This window comes from Mustela nivalis, assembly GCF_964662115.1.
Source record: "Mustela nivalis genome assembly, chromosome: 18".
Lineage (NCBI taxonomy): Eukaryota > Metazoa > Chordata > Mammalia > Carnivora > Mustelidae > Mustela > Mustela nivalis.
Genome location: NC_139037.1, coordinates 45,446,401 through 45,464,943, shown reverse-complemented (window position 1 = coordinate 45,464,943; position 18,543 = coordinate 45,446,401). Strand labels below are relative to the sequence as shown.

The 18,543-nt window shown below is 53.9% G+C and overlaps 2 protein-coding genes and 2 long non-coding RNA genes across 8 annotated transcripts; 2 read left to right on the top strand and 2 right to left on the bottom strand.

Moving 5' to 3' along the window:
• Positions 1-410: 410 nt before the first annotated feature.
• Positions 411-1,331, bottom strand: LOC309852518. Its single transcript, XR_014305228.1, has 2 exons — positions 1,216-1,331; positions 411-885 (listed from the first exon to the last, which is right to left on the bottom strand). It is a non-coding gene; the product is annotated as an uncharacterized lncRNA (long non-coding RNA).
• A 48-nt stretch (positions 1,332-1,379) lies between these two features.
• Positions 1,380-4,881, top strand: SERTAD3 (SERTA domain containing 3). 2 transcript variants are annotated; one of them, XM_082709272.1, is made up of 2 exons: positions 1,380-1,620; positions 3,630-4,881. In XM_082709272.1, exons 1-2 carry the CDS (start codon positions 1,582-1,584, stop codon positions 4,230-4,232), a joined length of 642 nt encoding a protein of 213 aa, XP_082565398.1. In that variant the 5' UTR covers positions 1,380-1,581; the 3' UTR covers positions 4,233-4,881. The 2 variants fall into 2 exon arrangements, with proteins under 2 accessions (XP_082565398.1, XP_082565399.1); XM_082709273.1 differs by lacking the exon at positions 1,380-1,620 and adding an exon at positions 1,841-1,965.
• Positions 4,882-6,922: 2,041 nt separating this feature from the next.
• Positions 6,923-10,894, bottom strand: LOC309852517. Its single transcript, XR_014305227.1, has 2 exons — positions 10,816-10,894; positions 6,923-7,034 (listed from the first exon to the last, which is right to left on the bottom strand). It is a non-coding gene; the product is annotated as an uncharacterized lncRNA (long non-coding RNA).
• Positions 10,895-10,948: 54 nt separating this feature from the next.
• SERTAD1 (SERTA domain containing 1) lies at positions 10,949-13,880 on the top strand. Of its 4 annotated transcripts, none has more exons than XM_082709268.1 (2): positions 10,949-11,128; positions 12,810-13,880. In XM_082709268.1, the coding sequence occupies exon 2, from the start codon at positions 12,810-12,812 to the stop codon at positions 13,521-13,523; it is 714 nt and encodes a 237-aa protein (XP_082565394.1). In that variant the 5' UTR covers positions 10,949-11,128; the 3' UTR covers positions 13,524-13,880. The 4 variants fall into 4 exon arrangements, with proteins under 4 accessions (XP_082565394.1, XP_082565395.1, XP_082565396.1 ...); XM_082709269.1 differs by lacking the exon at positions 10,949-11,128 and adding an exon at positions 11,158-11,214; XM_082709270.1 differs by lacking the exon at positions 10,949-11,128 and adding an exon at positions 11,185-11,478.
• The last annotated feature ends 4,663 nt before the right edge of the window (positions 13,881-18,543 follow it).

Here is an 18,543-nt window from a genome sequence, read left to right as displayed (position 1 = left end):
TGTTTTGTTTTGTTTTGTTTTATGCCCCCTTGCTCTTTCTGTCATATTGGGCATTTACAAAACTTCACTCGGTGCCTTCCTTGTGTCCAGCCTTGTGCTAGGTAACGCTATGGACCAAGTCCCGGTTGGTACCAGCCCTGGGTGGGGGTGGGGGGGGGGCCGCAGTCCCAACCGCGAGTGCACACAGGGCCAGGAATGGGAGGCATGGACAGAGGGGTCAGGGCCAGGACAGGGGAAGCCCAGGACACTAAGGCAGCCCATAGTGGTACTTCACCCATTCTGGAGCGTCAAGGGAGAACTGAAGGTGTATTTTCAGGATGGGGAAACAAGTTTAAAGATCCAGAGGCCGTCTACCGTCATTTTTGAGTACTTGCTATGGTACATAAAAGACTGGGGATTAGGCAGGAAGAAAACAGACAAAAATCTCAGCGTTTATGTCGGCGGCGGGCACGTAAAGTCATTTTGTGAAAACTGAAATTCAATTATTGTGGCCGGATTCTGGGGAGCCAGGAGGAGTGTGCATCAGGCCAGACGGTGAAGGGCTTTGTGGCCAAAGGGGAGGAGCTGGGACTTTGTTCCTGGGGCAGTAGCGAGCAAGGAATGAGTTCCCAGCAGTGGAGGTGGCATCCTGCCTGAGAGGAAGGACGGGGCTCCGGGAAGAGGGGTGCTGGAGAGACCACCCCAGGACTTGCAGAGAAATCCAGAGGATTAAGAAAGGGGCCGCGGGGGGCGCCTGGGTGGCTCAGCGGGTTAAAGCCTCTGCCTTCGGCTCGGGTCATGATCCCAGGGTCCTAGGATCGAGCCCCGCGTCGGGCTCTCTGCTCAGCGGGGAGCCTGCTTCCTCCTCTCTCTCTGCCTGCCTCTCTGCCTACTTGTGATCTCTGCCTGTCAAATATATAAATAAAAATATTTTTAAAAAAAAGAAAGAAAGAAAGAAAGAAAGAAAGAAAGGGGCCGCGGAGTACGGAGCCGGCCGGAGCTGGGGGGCCGGGCAGGAAGACAGGAAGCGGGTTGCGATCGCCCAGGCAACGTAGGTCGCGCGGAACCATTGGCTGGTCTTCAGCTGCGTCATCCTCCTCCCCGCAGCGTCCGCCCTCGGAACGCCGGGGGCGCGGCCTCCGCGAGGGGCTCAGCCCCACCCGCCCGGAAAGCGGGGTGGGGAGGGGCGTGCCAAGCAGCACCCCCGCCCGCTCCCGGGCTGACGGGCGTCCTCACCTGGTATAAAAGTATCCCAGAGAGCAATGCTGACGATTTTGGAGCGAGGGCAGTGGCTGAGTTGAAGGAAACGGTTCTGACGTCCTCGCCACGCTCCACCCTCGAGACATGGCCCCGCCCCCGGGCGAGTCGGAATCCTTTAAAAGGTCCGGGGAGTAAGGAAAGGGAGGGCCAGTCGGGCGTCTCCTGGCGACGGGCCGGTGACTCCACCCAGCCAATCCTTGCCCCGCGGCGGGCAGGACTCCAGCCAATCGCGGCTCGCGGTTCGGCCCCGGGGCGGAGCTGGGTGGGCCCGAGGCCAAACCGAGAGGCCCTGGGGAGGTGATTGAGTCTCCTACTCGGCGCTGCTGGGTCGTAAAGCTGCGGATGTTCCAGGACTTGGTCACTGCGAACCTGGCAGCTAAGGTGAGAGAAAGAGAGTAAAGCCACCCGGCTTGAGATTTGCCCTGAGGTGGAGGCGCGCCCCCCCCGAGAGTTGTGGAGGCGGGGTCAGGGCGTGGGTAGGGGGTGCAGATAAGGGTGACTGATGGGGTTGGTGGGGTTTGGGGACTGGAGAATTCGAGATCCCGGACTGAAGGCGAAGTTGGTAGGGCAGGATCTTCCAAGTGGACGGAATTTGAAGCTGGGACATGGGGTGTTTGGAGAAGCGAGAGAACCAAGGAAGGAACTTTTGGGGCAGGAAATCTGAAGATTGGGACAATTCGCGTCTCCCGTGCGGGTTGAATTCGGGGCTCCAGTGTTCTGGAAAAGGTGTGAGGGGTTGGGGCTGGGATTCTGGGCATTTGGAAAAGCGAGAGAACTACGTGCAAGGAATATTGGTGAGGGAGACGCAGTGGAGGAGAGGAGGTGCTGGGGAAGAATCCCATGTTCAGGTCTTGGAGTCGGGGGGGGGGGGGGAATAGGAGAAAGTTGACGACTGAGGGTATCAAAATTAGGCTCCCGAATGGAGTAGATCGGAGCGCATTTGTAGTTTTTGAGCGATGTGTTGGGGCCTGGGTCTGTGGACCCAAGAGCAGTTTGGGGGAAGAATCTGGAGCCTTCTTCGGGTCCGAAGGACCAGGAGAAAGCAGTTGTAGGGCCGGAGTCTGGGGTGGGGGAGGGGAGTTCCAGGCGTGGAGCTCAGACCCGCCGCCCTAGAGGCAGCGGAGGGCGGGGCTCGGCAGGCGCCCGGCAGCTGGACGTCCGGGTTCCCTTCCCCCACCCGCCCCGGGCCCTGTGCGCATGCCCTAGGGGAGGGCGGGGGAGGGAGCTCCCTCCGGCGTGCGGAGCCCTCTGGGGATTGTAGTGCACGCTCAACATTAGCGACCGTGCCAGGTAGCTCTTGGCCCACATTTCCCAGAAGCCTCTGGGCTAAATTGTTGCCTGCCAGGATGCTGACTGGAGTTCCATGGAGGGGGCGGAGCCTGGCAGGAGTCGAGTTTAAACAAATTTTCTTGTGGGGTGCGCTTTGGGGGAGGCCGAAGCGGTAGAAGAGGGAAGGAGGGAGGCTCCTTCCCAGCTTTTGGGTGTGCTTCCAGTGGGTTAGGAAGAGGACATGGAAAGAAATCTACTCCCTGGGATGCCTGGGAGGCTTAGTCGCTTAAGCGGTTACCTTCTGTTAGGGTCATGATCCCGGGGTCCTGGGATGGACCTCGCTTACAACTCCGCACTCGATGGGGGGGTCTGCTTCTCCCACTCCCTCTGCCTTCCCTTCCACTTGCGCGCGCTCTCTCGAAAATAAATAAATAAAATCTTTAAAAAGAAGATACACTTCCTGTGAAAGAAGAGTCTCAACAAATAGGTGTCTTAACGGGGCTCCAAGTGGCTTGAATATAATAGGCCGTCAATAGATAAAAATATTGAATGAATAAATGGCAATTAAATTCTTGTTTGTTAAGGTTAACTGTAGGTGGGCCCCATGCATATTTTACAGGTGGGATCTCCTTGAGAATATGGTGAGAAATTTTACAGTCCTCATTTTTTTTAATTTACCTGACACAGAGAGATCACAAGTAGGCAGAGAGGTGGGGGTGGGGTGGGGGTGTGGCAGGCTCCCCACCAAACAGAGAGCTGGAATCGGGGCTTGATCCCAGGACCCTAAGAGAGAGGCGATATCACATAACTCAGAAGGATCAAACAGCTGAGCAGTGTCAATGGTAGAATTTAAACCCAAGTTTCCTGCCTCCAGGCCAGGTCCCCATACTCCACACCTGTTATATGTGACACTTTTGAAAAAATGAGTATTGTGTTTCAAGGAGGCAAATTCACTATTCAAGGCCACACAGACAAGTAAGTGGGATGTAAACCCAGCTATGTGTCTGTCCAGATCTAGTTTTCTCCTCCGCGGCCCTGTGGGATTCCTCCTATGTCCATTTTATAGATTTGGGATTTGAACTAGCCCTGCTATATCTGACTTGCTCCTCTTCTCTCTTCAGGGCACCATGGTAGGAGGCTTGAAGAGGAAACACTCGGATTTGGAGGAGGAAGAGGAGGTTGAGAAGTGGGACTGGGGTCCAGCAGGACTGCGGAGCTACCAGCAAGCCCTGCTTCGAATCTCCTTAGACAAAGTCCAGCGAAGCCTGGGCCCCCGAGCCCCGAGCCTACGCAGGCATGTCCTCATACACAATACCCTCCAGCAGCTCCAGGCTGCCCTTTGCCTGGCTCCAGCACCCACCCTACCCCCTGAGCCCCTCTTCCTGGGCGAGGAGGACTTCTCCCTGTCAGCCACCATCGGTTCTATTCTCAGGGAACTGGAGACGTCCATGGACGAGACGGAGCCCCCTCAGAATCCAGTGGCTCCCCCAGGTCCCCAGAACGAAGTGCTGCCCCAGCCCGATCCAGTCTTCTTAGAAGCTCTGAGCTCCCGCTACTTGGGGGACTCCGGTCTGGATGACTTCTTTCTGGACATTGACACATCAGCTGTGGAGAAGGAGCCTGCCCTGGCACCCCCGGAGCCTCCTCACAACCTCTTCTGTGCCCCAGGGTCCTGGGAGTGGAATGAACTAGATCACATTATGGAAATCATTCTGGGATCCTAAAACTTTGGGGGCTCTTTCCTCATCTCAGCCTTGGTGGGCTGGATCCCTGGATGCAACTGTGTGTGTGTATGTATGTTTTGGTGGGGTCTCTAAGCAGTGACTGTGGCCTCCTTTCCTCCCATTTCAGGGTTCCACAAACCATCTTGCATGTGTGTGTGTGTCTGGTTACCGCAGCCTTCTGTGAAGGTGGGTCTTCCTGAATTAATTTATCTGTTCCAAATGCCTTAACATGACTCTGTTTCTGGGAGTCTGATTTCCCACTTCCACATTGCTTCTGCCTTTCCCTCCAGTTCCTACTCCCCTTGTGACCACTGGGGCCTCAGGGAAGATAAAGCTGGGCCTGTCAGAGGATGACAGGGATGTGCTGCCTGGTTACTATGGGAACTCAGACTTTGCTTCTTGCACCTCAAGGGAGCAGGAGGGGCTGGCCTCCTCCCCCAAGGTTGAACCCCACCTCTTTGGCAAGACCCCATCCCAGCAGTCTCCTGATTCATAACCAGGCCGGACCACGTGCAATAGGGTGGAAACCAAACCGCTCCATGCCGCGTTATTTAAAAGAAAGGCGGGTTTTGTGGTGGGTTTTGTTTTTTTTGCTTGTTTGTAATGACTTTTTTGTTGTTGTTTTTTAATAAAAGTATTTTGGAAGGGCTGGTGTTGCCTGAAGTTTCTAAACCTCAGTGGGTCAGTGGGAGGGACCCGGTAAGTTCCCTGGACACCTGCACCCTGCACCCTGCCAAAGTGGGGGCAGGCACATTATTAAACATAATAACTACTGAGTACTTAAGAGTACTATTCTATCCACTTTGAATTAAGTCATTTAATCTTAATGGTTATATAGAATTTTGTTAACAGGCTTTACATAGGAGGAACCTCAAGTTCAGAGGGGCTAAATCACTAGCTCCTGGTCACAATGCAAGAAAAGCAATGACCATGGGGTGCCTGGGTGCCTCAGTTGGTTATGCAACTGCCTTCAGGTCATGAACCTGGGGTCCTAGGATGGAGTTCTACTGAGCTGGGAGCCTGCTTCTCCCTCTGAGCCTCTCCCCTCTCATGCTGTTTCTCAATCTCTCTCAAATACATAAATAAATAAAATATTTTTTTTAAAAAAATAAGCAAGAACCAGGGAGCAAGGACCCAAAACTAAGTTTGGCCTCGAGCCACTGGTTCTTAACTATTTGTGTCTTTGCTACTTGGTAAACTTAGATCTCCAGCCACATGGATGCATACAGGAGAAACGGTACCATGAATTACCAAAAGGATAGGTCACTCTTAGCGCTTAAAAAAAAGTCACCGCTTTCTTTGTATGCAATGTATTGCTGAGGCCCAAAGGGTAAGGAAGATGCCCCAAAATAGCATTAAGTGTAGATCTTTCTAGGGGCACCTGGGTGGCTCAATTGGTTAGGCGTCTGCCTGCAGCTCAGGTCATGATCTTGAGGTCCTAGGATCAAGCTCCCTGCTGAGCAGGGAGCCTACTTCCCCCTCTCCTTCTACCCTTCCTCCTGCTGTGTGCTCTCACACTCTCTCAAAAAAGAAAAAGAAAGAAAAAAAAAATCTTTTTGAAAAAACATTTTAAAAAAGGATCTAGAAAACTGTTGACCAGGCTGAAGTTAAAGTACTAAGGATTTATTTGGGAGGTACAAGTCCAGGCTAGTGAGTAGAGAGAAGAGGGGAGGCCCGGGAAGATGGAATGTGAAATACTGCTGCCCTGGCTAGGCCTACAAAGACCTCTGAAGGCTCACCAGGTGAGTTTACACAGCATTAGGGACTTTTCTGGAAGGTTTGCAAAGAGGAACCACACCAGGGTGGAGTCCACAGGCCAGGAAAGGAGGGGGATTTTGCCTGTGCTTTCTGGCCTAAAGCCAAGATTCTCTTCCTAAGGGGGGCTTTGCATCTAAAAACAAGAAATAAAACACACACACACACACCTGAAAGTGAGGTAACTGACCAATGGGTGCCAATCAAGAGAGAGAGGAGATGGTCATGAGAACCTCAAGGCACATGTGTTTCACATCTCAATATGGATGCCCACTGGATCAGGTCTTACTCCTACTTAAAACTCTTAGTGACCTCTCACACCCAGAATAAAACCCAAACTTCTGTAAGAACCGGCAATCTTGCTCCTAACTCTGCAGCTTAATCTTCCACTATTCTTCACCTCAAGTCACACAGGTCTCATTTGACCTCAAGCTCATATACCCCAGGGCCTTTGCATTTGTTAATGGCCCAGAGGACATTTCTCCCATAGCTTCACTGATCCAAATGTCCCCTTCTCAGATCTCCAGGTGCGCCATCCCCCCACCACCCTCTATTTGATTTTCTTAGTAGCACCTATTCTATCTCAAGTTATTTATTACCTATTTATGGTTAGGTTTCTGGTCTATTAGCAACTGGGAGAGGGAGGGGTTTTGTTGGTCTTACCACAGCTGTATGCCCCAGTACACACAACTATGCTCAGTACAGGTGTGCACTCAAGAACAATTTGTTTTCTTATTGAAAAAATGAACTCCCACCTTGCAATGGTCAACCCTCGCTCTCACCTCTCTGAATTCATCTTCTTCACACTACCTCACACTACCACTCTCCAGTTCTTTGAACACACCAGCATGTCCCAACCTCAGGCCTCCAGGAGTACCCACCTCACCCAGCGATTGTGTAACCCATGAAAAGGAGGATCCAATGTACCCTAAGGATTCCAATAATTGCTTACATTTATTGGGTGCCTACTCTGGGCCTGGTGCTCCTCCAGTCATGGGAATAAAATAGACAGCTCCTGCTTTCACACAGCAGTGCATTTGGGGAAGGCTGAAATACACACAAAAATAAGTAAAATGTGCAGTCCCTCAGGAGGTGATAAATGCTGTAGAGAAAAAGAAAGCAGGAAAGTGGTGGGGGCATTGTTATTTCAGTGGGATGGCCAGAGAAGGCCTCACTGACAAGGTGACATTTGAGTTAAGACCTGAAGGAGGTGAGAAGTGAGTCATTATCAATTGGGGGGGTGGGGTGGGGAGGGGGATCCATCCTTGTAGAGGTAACAGCTAGTGCAAATGCCCTGAGGTGAGAACATGAGTGGAATGTTTGCAGGACCCTGAAGAGGTCAGTGTTCCTGGAGCAGAGTGTACAAGAAGAGATCATCTTACGAGATGAGGTGAACAAGGTGGGTGTCCCACGGGAAGGAGTGAGCTTTACCGAATTTGATGGAAGCCATGGAAGGCTGCTGAGCAGAGGAGAGATGAAGCCTGACTCACCTTTTACTAGGCTCTCTTTGCCTTACAGATCCTGTAGCTTGCTAGTACCACAATGAGGTTAGTATAAGGAATACCCCCACTTTCCAGATAAACAAACAGGCTAACAGAGACCCAGCTCCTGCCCCGTTAAAGAACTGATGAGAGAAGTGTAAAGGATGGCCCGCAGACGAACCGGGCCTGAGGACAGAGTCCACCTTCCCCAAACTGCCCTCCTCCCGCCGGCGGGGCGGGGGGCGGGGCTAGGGGGTGGTGGTATGGATGGGGCGCGGCCGTCGTGGGGCGTGGCCGTCGTGGCGGGCCCCTCCCACCTGTCCGGCTGCATCCTCACCCCGAGCTGGGGGGGCGGTGGAATACCCCGGAGGCGGCGACGGTGGCGGGAGCCTGCCCGGCGCCTGCTCCCTCCCCAGAGGCCGGGTGGGGCGGCAGGCTGGGCGGCCGGCTGGGGGCGGGGCGCTTCCCTCCCCCACCCCCTTCCCCTGCGGGCGGAGGCTCCTCCCCAGGCCTGCTGGACCCGATGGCTTGCTTCTGGTTTCATTTCCCAAGGCTTGACCTCTCTCCCTCTCCCTTCCCCCCAGCCCTTTGAATTCCTGGCTTCTTCTGCACTTTCTGGTCTCAGCTCCAGGGTCACCTCCTCAGGGACGCTCTCCTGGACCACCCTGGCACAGGCCTCCGTATAATCCCGTCCTATTTTGTTTTCTTCAAGGCACCGAAGAGAGGCCGACATTATCTTCCTCGGTTATTCATCTTCCAGGGTCTCAAACCACTTGGAATAAAACATAACCTTCTCTAGACTTCTCTAAACGGCCCGAAAGCTTCTCCGACTGCCCCCTCCGCAACATACAGTCCAGCTACACTGGCCTTGCTGCCCCGCAGACTCCGTCTTCGGGACCTTTGCATTGGCCCTACCCTGTGGCTGAAGCATTCTTCTTCCAGAGCTTTACTACTTCTCCTATTTCATCAGGTTTACTCCGGGAGCTTTCTACCAGCATCAGCACCCGCCCAGTCTACCCCACACCTTCATTCCTCTCCTTTTCGCTCTGCTTTATTCTTTTCCATTTCACTTGTCACCTTCTAAAATACTAAATTATTTATTATATGAAGTGTATTGTCCATCCCCCCCATCAGGGATTTTAATATAATTACTGCCCTATCTGGTGCACAGGTGTTCGATCCATGAATGTTTTTGTTGTCATACTTCTTTTCTGTTTACTTCCTCCCCTGAGCCATGAAAAGCGAGACCACTGTGTGAGACTTACCCAGCACTGTACCCCTAGTGTCTACAACGGCGTCCATGATATAGTAGGTGCTCAATAAACACATTTTGATCAAATTCTTGAGGTTCCTATGAATCTCCAGCATGTGATCTGGAGCAAGCCACTTTTTTTTCCTAGGCCATAAGGATAGGTTATGAGGGAAATTATGTGAATTTGCCTGGGAGGGGTTTGGTTCTATTAGCATTTTACCCTCCTTTTATTAGGAAAAAAATTTTTTTAATTAAGCATATAGAAAAGATAGGGGCAGGGGTGACTGGGTGGCTCAGTCGGTTGACTGTCTGCCCTCTGCTCAGGTTGTGATCCTGGTGTCCTGGGATGGAGCTCCCTCTTCATTGAGTCACCCAGGCCTCACCCCCTCCTCCTGCCCCCTGCCACAAATATCTTTTGTAGCTGTCTCCTCTTCCCCAAATCAGGATTCATTGAGCATTCATGTGCTTATTTAGTTGTAATAAAGAAATTATATAGTAACTTTCATTCCAGAAATTTCCAAACTACCAAACCCACCAATCCCTTTTTCTGTTTTCTCAAAATTGAATTTTTGGTGGAATAGCCCAGTTGTACTTGTAGATGTCCCACATTCTGTATTTGTCTGATTGTGTTCACGTTTAATTTGTTCCTCTCTGTTTTCTGGAAACTGAAGCTCAGGTCTGGAGGCTTCACGAGATTCAGCCTATGAAATGTAACAGGGAGACCCCAAAGGGAATGTTGTATACTTCCTAATGCATCACATGGGGTGGTACCCAGTGTCGGGGTGTCCCATGATTGTGGGTGCAGGGTTTCCTCACATGGTTAAGATGGTGAGCAGCACATCTCCCCATCATAAAAGGCTATTTGTCTCTTGGCAGTTAGCAAGCAACCTGTGGGGGAATGCCTTGGAGCCTGCCAAGATCCTGTTAACCTTTTACCCTAAGGTTTGAATGAACATCCATTGCTAACTGCTCCCTGATTCAACTAATATAGTTAGGATTTTCTGGAGCTTGCTTTAGCCAGGAGCTTTACTCCCGACAGTTCTTCCCACAACTCCAGAAAAGTTAGCAAATAAGCTACTTGGCGAAGCTAAGTCCCACTGTCAGTTTATCAGACAAGTGTTAAATTCCTGTCTACCTATATCCCACTCTGTGCGTCCCCCCGCCCCCACCTAATTGCCTGTGCCATAACCACAACAGCTTTACTACCAACAAAAGAACATGAGCATTTTGTGCAATTATTCTTTCTTGTTTTTAAGATTTTATTTATTTGAGAGAGCGAGCCTGCGCACAAGCAGGGGGAGCGGCCAGCAGAGGGGGAGACAAGTAGGCTTCCCGCTGAGCAGGGAGCCCAATGGAGGGCTCCATCCCAGAACCCTGGGATCATGACCTGAACCGAAGGCAGACGCTGAACCGACTGAGCCACCCAGGCGCCCCCAATTATTATTATTTTTTTTCTTTTTAAGTAATCTCTACACCTAACGCAGGCTTGAACTCAGAACTCGGAGATCAAGGGTCGCATGCTCCTCCGACTGGGCCAGTTTGGCGCCCCTGTGCAATTATTCTTTTTAATCCTCAAAATAATCTCATTTTAAAAAGACGAGGAACCGGAGACCCTAGGGTATTAAAACACTTGCCCAAAGTCGCAGAGTTACTTAGGGAATGGAGCCAGGGATGTTACTCCCGTGGCTCCACTCCTAACTCCGCCCGCTCCTCCTCCCCCTCCTGTAACCGCCATTGAGTCCAGCTGCCCGGCATCTATTTGCTCAGTGTGCTACAGGGCTCTTACAGACACAACCTTATTTTAAATTTTCTAACTTTCAAAACATAGGCAAGAAGATGCCCATTTAACAGAGTCTGTATGGCTCAGAGAGATCCAAGATCTTTTTCCAAGATCGCACACCCAGTGAGCGGTGAGAATGTGAACCCATGCCTATCCGGCTTAGAGTGCAGACTCCTGTTAGGGCAAGGAGCTCAGTTGCTGGGTTTGGGCAAGTCTATGGGCAGGTGTGCGGTCCCGCACCTCGAGAGGCAAGAAACACCGGACCCCTCGCCCGCCGCCCAACTGTCCCGCCTCAAAAAAAAAAGCCAAACCCACCTGGCCGGGTACCCCCACGCAGTCGCTGGGCATGCGCCCTGAAGCCACCCTCCTTTCCCTCCGAGCCTTCCTTCTACAGGCTCCGCCCATCACCGTCCCAGGCCAATCCCCGGGTGGAAGGCGGGGCCACTACAGGAGTGGGCGGTAGTTAAGGGGAGTCAGGAGCCCGGAGTCGTGAGCCGGAGTCAGAACTGCGTCTCCCGACCCAGGCGTCGGTTGCTGAAGGAGAGCTAGCGAGCGATGCTGCCGTCGCCGCTTCCTGATTGGTTGCGCGTGGATCCCTCTTCGTTCTGATTGGCAGCGGGTCAGCTAGGTATGTAAATGAAGTAAAGGGGCCTGAGGAGAGAAGGGAGACCCGCGGCGGGGTCGTTTGGCAGGTTCGATCCCCGGGTCCGGCCGGTGAGCACCGGGGCTGCCCGGCATCGAGATGCGCGGGCTCCTAAGTGCCGCCCGGCCGGGCTGGGTGAATCACGCCGCAGCCCGGGAAGGGGGCGGAGGCGCCGGCTCTCTGGCTCCGGCTGCGTGACTCACCCGCCCCCGCCGCCGCCGCTTCGGGAGGAGCCGCCTCCACTGCCTGCCGGAAGCGAGCACGGGCCGAGAGGGCAGAAGAGCCCTCCGGGGATCCCGACCCGCACGGCCCTGGGAGGCAGGCAGGAATGACAGGCAGGACGTGGGGGCAGTGTCGAGGATCCCGGGGTCACAGGGGCCGGAATCCCCGGGGAAAGCCGTCCTGGCGCCTCTAGAGGGCGCCGGGACCAGGGGGAGGAGTTCGGGTGGGGGCTGAATTCCTGCAGTTCTGGACTCCCGGGTCTTCGGAAGGAGGCAAGGACCGTTTTGAGTAGTGTGAGGGGGTCAGTCTTAATGTACTGTTGGGCAAGGGCTCGGGGACTGGACCTTGCAATCTACCAAACTCAAAAAAGCAAGTTGGGCCCAGGGTCCGGAACTCCAGGGGCCCCTACCCCGGGGAAAGTGTGGGTTTTTAAAAGTTCTCTCAGTGACCCCCAGTGCCCGTCAGGATTTCCCAGCAAGCTCTGTCTACTCTGCCTCCCAAATAAATCCTGAATCAACCAACTTTCTTCCAAGACCACTGCCAACCACTTTCTTCTCCAGGCCACCATCATCACCCGCCCCAGAGTGCAGTAGCCTCTGAGTGGAGCTCGGGACCACGTTCTTCTGTTTCCCTTCCTTCCCGCATTATCTTCCTCAAAGCAGCTTAGGGGAATCTTCTGGAAACCTAACCAGTTCACAACGCCACTGTATTCCCTGATCAAAATCCTTCAATGACACAGTGCAGTCCAAACTCTGCCTCTGCTTGTTTTCCAAATCCCCTCCCATCCTGCGTCACTCTGTGCGCTGACAACACTGGTGCTTTTTATTTTATTTTATTTTAAGTTCAAGTTCATCCAGCCTCCAAGTCTTTCTTTGCCTTTGTTGTTGTTCTTTCTTACCTGAATGCTTTCCCCTTGGTTCTTCCGTGGCTGACTCCTGCTTGAGGGCTCAGCTCAAATATCACCTCCTCCCAGGAGCCTTCCCAGACCACTCTCCAGAGAACCTGCTAGTATCTTCCTAGCACCATCTGTACATTTCCTATATTTTATTTGTCTGATGGGTGGTAGACACTTAATAAATGTCAAACTATGTGAAACAGCTGCTTTCCCCCGGGGTTAAAAAAAAATTTCCTGAATATTGGGTGCTTCACCTGGTTTGCTAAAGAAATATACTAGCTATTCAGAGTACTTGTTAATCAGAAGAGTTACAATGTATTAGGCACTGTTGTAAGTGCTTTTTTGTACATTATCGCGTTGATTCCATAAAACAACTCTTTGAAGTAGATAACTATCATCATTCGTATCTTAAAGTTTCCCTAAGAAAGCAGAGGCTCAGGAAATTAAATGGCCTGCCCAAGATCACACCTGCACATCAGTTATCAGAGCCTGGGTTTGAACTTCACGTTGACTTTCTATAACGAATGACTGACTCCTCCCTCCCTGCAGATGATGCTGAGCAAAGGTCTGAAGCGCAAGCGGGAGGAGGAGCAGGAGAAGGAAACCCTGGCAGCGGACACCTGGTGGCTGGATCCCAGCCTCCCTGCAGTGGCCCAGGCCCCCCCACCCGCCACCTCCAGTTCCCTCTTTGACCTTTCGGTGCTCAAGCTCCATCACAGCCTGCGGCAGAGCGAGCCAGACCTGCGGCACCTGGTTCTGGTAGTGAACACACTGCGGCGCGTCCAGGCATCCATGGCCCCTGAGCCGACCCTGCCACCCGTGCCCAGCCCCTCTGTGGCCCCTTGTGTGGCTGACAGCCTGCTGGCCAGCTCCGACGCCGCCCTCTCGGCCTCCATGGCCAGCCTGCTGGAGGACCTCAGCCATATCGAGGGCCTGAGCCAGGCCCCCCAGCCCTTGGTGGACGAGGGGCCCCCAGGCCGCCCCACCGGGGGATCCCCACCCAGCCTGGGTGCCTTGGACCTGCTGGGCCCGGCCACTGGCTGTCTGCTGGACGATGAGCTTGAGGGCCTGTTTGAGGACATTGACACCTCTATGTATGACAGTGAACTTTGGGCACCAGCCTCCGAGGCCCTCAAACCTGGCCCTGAGGATGGACCTGGCAAGGAGGAGGCTCTGGAGCTGGATGAAGCCGAGTTGGACTACCTCCTGGACGTGTTGGTGGGCACACAGGCCCTGGAGCGGCCGCCGGGTCCGGGGCGCTGACGCCCACAGCAGGGATGGTAGTCTGGTGTCCCAACTGAGCCTCGTGGCCAGACCAGCTCTCCTCTGAAAGACATAGCTGGCTTCCCTAGAACAGAGAGAGAGGGGCTTTGGAGAGAAGAATCCAGTCCTGAGTAACTCCACCTCTGTCCTCTAGTCTAGGACTTGTGAGGGGAGGCTGGGGGAGACTGGGATTGGCTGTGGGGATGGGAGGACAGGGCCTGGTGGTTGGAATGTGATTTGGACCAGGGTCTGTGCTGGACTGAAACCCCAGGGGCTGGAGCCTGGGAGTCTTTTCCCTGATGTGGGAAGAGACCACACCATTTTGTGGAAATTAAAACTAGTCCTGGGAAATTTCAAGTCTATGTGCTTTGTATCTGGACTAAGGGCGACATAGTAACTTCCAGCATTTAGTGAGCAGGGAACTGGGCACCTGGCACAGTGCTAACCCTTGCCAGCCCCCGAACAAGATGGGCGTGATTACTATCCCCATTTGACAGCCCAGAAACCTGAAGCTCCAAGGGGTCATCCCTTGAGGACATGGGTTTCAGACCATGAACTTCACTGCTTTATATTGGTCTGAGAAGCAGATGGATTAGCTCTAGTAATTGGAGAAAACTCCCCAGAAGTACTCAGCCAGGTTTCCCTGGTGTGCCCAGTGGGTACATAATGGGGGGGGCGGGGGTGAGCCAGGCCACTTGAATCTTCCTCTGTGTCTTGGGGCTGGGGGCAAAAGGGAGCTTTCAGAATGAGCCAGAAAGAAAAGCCCAAAGCTGGAGGCTGGACAGAGTCTCCCAAAAGAGCATGGAGAGCTAGCTCTCCAGGAAAATGGGGAAAGACAAGGAGACTCCAGCAAGTTTATTAAAAAAAAAAAAAAAAAAAAAAGGAAAAAAAATCCCCCCGGGGCCTCAAATCCGCATTTGGGCAGAGGATAGGGCAACTTGGAGAGGGGCTGCGAAATAAAGCCACCCGGTTTAGTGGCTTGACAGCAAGACAGGCAGTCCTGCTTTCCTTCTAGAAGAAACCCAGGCCCCCGTGATCCGGGGCCACCTGCCCGACTGCTTATGTGATCGGGCTGGCCTGAGCGCCGAGTGTCTGTGCCGCCCCCGCTGTCCAGCCGCATTCCTGGCCGGGCTGGGAGGGGCCGCACACTCAGAGGCCTGGCACGGGACCCAGGCGGCGTCCTTCCTGGCGGCCGTGGGGGCAGGGCAGCGCCCGGGGTGCGGCGGAGGGGAGGAGCACAGTGAAAGCCGCGGGGGGCGGGGGGTGGAGGCAGGGCGGGGGGTGAGGGCCGGGAAGAGCAGAGGGCCGGACGGTGAACTGCCAGGCCCACTGGGCCTCGAGTGGGGAAGACGCCAGCGAGGGAACATCAAATCGTTGGGCCCCAGGGCCTACCCTCCGGCCGGAAGCTCCAGGGAGGCTGAAGCTGGGGTGGAACTGCGGGAGGCGGGCAGCTTCGGGCCAGAAGAGATGCCTCTGCCTCTCTTGGGCCGGGAAGGGGCGGGCAAAGCGGAGCTTCTTGGAGGAGGAGAGGAAGTCGTGCCCATTTCTGGAAGTGGCTGAGGCGGCCCACCGAGGCGGAGTGGAAATGGCCCGAAGAGAGCTGGGGCGGTGGCTGAGGGTCTTCCGGGTGCCTGACTCCAACACCTGGTGACTTCAACTCCCGGGCAGTGGGACTCAGACTCGGTTTTGACCCGAACCCAGACCTTGGGAGTTCGGGTGTTGGGCTCAGCAATGCCCTCTGGTGCTCAGTCTGAGGTTCTGAGATGCCACTGCCTTAGGTTCCCTTGAGGTCTGTCCAGTGGTCAAGGAGTCCCCCAGTGTGGGGTCAGCAATGTGCTCTGTTTACGACACTCTGGGAGCCTGTTTTTGATGTCTCTGTGTGCCAAATTGGGGGATAATCTGTGATACATGCTGGTGCAGACAGCCTACCCATCTGTCAACGATGCTCCCATCTGCCCCGGTGCCTGCTTGGCCAGCGATGCCCCTTCTCCCCAGAGCCTCTGCAGACAGTTGCACAGGTTGTGCACTAAACATAAATTCCATATTTAAGGGGCTACCGTGCATGTTTCAGGCATTTACATATTTACTACAACAGTTTCCCAGCAGATGGAGGTCAAATGCCTTGGGGAAGGGGCAGGTCTTTTGCATAAAAGCACCATATGGGCTAGATCAGTCAGTACTAGTCTCTTTCCTCTGGTACCCTCAGGTTTATGAGCAGCTCAAGCCTGAGGGCCTACCTGACTCTCCCCTCATCTGATCCCAGATGATTGTGCAGGCTCCCTGGCTCAAGTGTGCCCCTCCGCCCTCAGGCTCAACCCCAAGAGGCCACAGGTCCTCAGCCAGCAGATTCCAGGGCCCACACCATTCCTAGCTGAGCCACCAGCCCTGGCACTGGTTTTCCACAGAGCCTCTGTGTGCTCCCACCAGGACACTCCCCAGGCTGGCTCCCCTCCAGGGACTTTCACGGGGACCCCCTCCCATGACACACACATCCTCTCCCCTTGGACACCTGGGAGAGCTGTCCTCCTCCTTCCCTCCTTCCCTTCATTCCTTCTCTCATTCAGCAAAGATTTATGAGTAACAACTGTGTGCCTGGCCCGAAGTAAAAGGCAAACCATGTCTGTCCTCTGCTCTGGACCCTCCGAATTTATCTCAGTCCTCTGAGCTTTGAACAACTCTGTCCCTTCCAAGCCTTGCCTTCCACCTCTGTCCCATTCACACACTGAGCGAATCCTTATGGAGCACCTACAATGCTGGCCAGGGAAATCCGATGATGCTTAGTCAATGATTATTGACCCAATGAGACTTTGAGCAGATGTGATGCTTGAAAGCCAGACCACCTACCTTTGAAACTTTGCTTTGCTGTTCTGCAGCTGTGTGACCCCAGGAGAGGCACTTCACCTCTCTGGGCCTCGGGAGCTCATCTGTAAAGTGGAACAGCAACAGTGCCCAGCTCCAAGGGCTGTGGTTCCGGGGAGGGGGCTGTCCCAGGCAGAGGGAAGAGCACAAGCAAGGGCTGGGATGAGAGGGACCTCACAACATTTTCAGGGATCTGGAAGCTATGGGTTTGGCTGGAAAGAGGGAGGAGAAGTGAGGCAAATCATGGGGCTGGAGGGGTCTGCAGGGGGCCAGTGCACAAAAGGCCCTGGGTGAAGGACGTTACTGCTAAGGCACGAGGGAGTCAGGAAGTGCAGGGATCCCTCTGGCTGCCACGTGGATGTGGTGGCTCAGAGATGAGACTGAAGGCTGGGAGCCTTGAGGGGAGGCTGGGAAGGGACATCACACCCCTGGCAGGGTGGTTGGGAGGACGGGGAGAGGCGCTTAGCAAGCCAGGAGGACAGGTTCTGGAATTGATGAGACTCGATGGGGCAGGGGCCTAGGATGAGGTCCAGGGTTCTAACCAGGGAACTGGGGTTGGGGGAGACTGTGGGGCTGCCCTGGGATGGTGACTGGGGGGACAAGCAGGTCTGGGGTTGATGCTAAAGCCAGAGAGGGACACAGGGGGTGCAAGAGGCTTGGGGAGAGGGAACCAGGAGAAGGCATCCAGATTGCTGGGCCAGTGGGATTGGAGCTTGGTAAGGGAGGGTAGGAGGCTGGAGCAGGTAGAGAGGATGGGAGGGAAGAATGGAGAGATCAGCTGCTCTGTTGGGGACCCAGCTGCCACTTGGCTCCTAGTGGGTGGGAGAGGGTTGTCCCTAAAGATAAGCTTCGATACCACTCCCCTACCACCCCCCTCCCACCCCGTCCCACAGGATGTCCTGTGTTTACTGAGGTGACTTTGGCCGGAACCGGGATACTGGTGCCACCCCCTAAACTCAACTTCCCATGGCCACACCCCCCTGGGGGAGGGAAAGCAAGAGAACGCAGAGCGACAGAGAAAGAGAGAGACAGAGACAAGGAATGAGGACAGAGAGTGGAACAGAGTGGTAGAGAGACACACGCCCTTCATGACAAAGAAGCTTCCTTTACCCGCTGAAGGGTGACCACAAAACACAGCCAACAGGGCAAAACCCAGTCTTTGATGCACCACCTGCCCAGCAGCCTTGCATGAATGCCTATGTATCTTTCAGGTGCTGGCTTAAATGCCACTTCCTCCAGGAAGCCCTCCCTGCCCTTTCCGATAGTCCCAGAGTGCAAGGCTCCTCTTGCTGGCCTATATCTGTCCCTCATACTCCTTAAGTCAGTGTGAATTATATACTCATTTCACTGAGCACTTCTTGAATTCCTGCCCCCATACCGCACCCCCCCCCCCAAGCTCACAAGCTGTGAGCCTTGTGAGGCCGCAGTCATGGTCACTTCCATGATAAAACCCAGGGATGGATAAAGAAGAGGTGTCTGCAAATAGCTGCTGAATAAATGTATAAAATAGGAGGAGATATAAGCAAGGCGCATATTTGGCCCTGGGGACGCAGCCATTAACAAGGAGTCAGCTCTCAACTTTTAGAAATTTCACATGTGCTGAGCTCTCTCTGGATTCAGGTCCTGTGCACAGGCTATTCCCTCTGCCCATAAAACTGTTCTCTACATTCTCTTGCCTGGTTCCTGTGGGTCATCCAAGTCTCAGTTCACATTTCTCCTCCTCCAGGAAGCCTTCCCTGACCTCCCTTGCAAGGCTGGAGCAGGCACGTTTCCTGGGCTCTCCCATCAAGGCCCTGACATTTCTGACCACGACTCTCTCATCACAATCGTCACCATTCTGGGTCTATCTCCCTGTTAGACTATGAACTCCACAAAAACGGGCCCGGGCTGTCCAAGTCACACTGTGTCCTCGGCACCATCCAGCATAGGGTTGGACACCAAACCAGGTGCTCATGGACTGCTGACCTTGGATAAAGACCGTTGCCTTTCTCCCCTCTGGTACTTTGCCTGCATTTGCCCCTCTCCCTGGAAGCCCCTTCCTACACATTTTTTTTTTAACCTGGCTCCCTCCTTCTCAACCAATCAGTTTGACTTCACATGTCATGTCTTCCAGAAATCCTTCCCTGAGCCTGCCCCCCCAGGATAAATTTAGGTCTGTCAG

Bases quoted from the DNA above. Each gene is read 5' to 3' on its own strand.
- SERTAD3 (XM_082709272.1), top strand. From the start codon at position 1,582: ATGTTCCAGGACTTGGTCACTGCGAACCTGGCAGCTAAG. The intron at 1,621-3,629 runs GTGAGAGAAAGA...TTCTCTCTTCAG, and splicing joins CTGCGAACCTGGCAGCTAAG to GGCACCATGGTAGGAGGCTT.
- SERTAD1 (XM_082709268.1), top strand. From the start codon at position 12,810: ATGATGCTGAGCAAAGGTCTGAAGCGCAAGCGGGAGGAGGAGCAGGAG.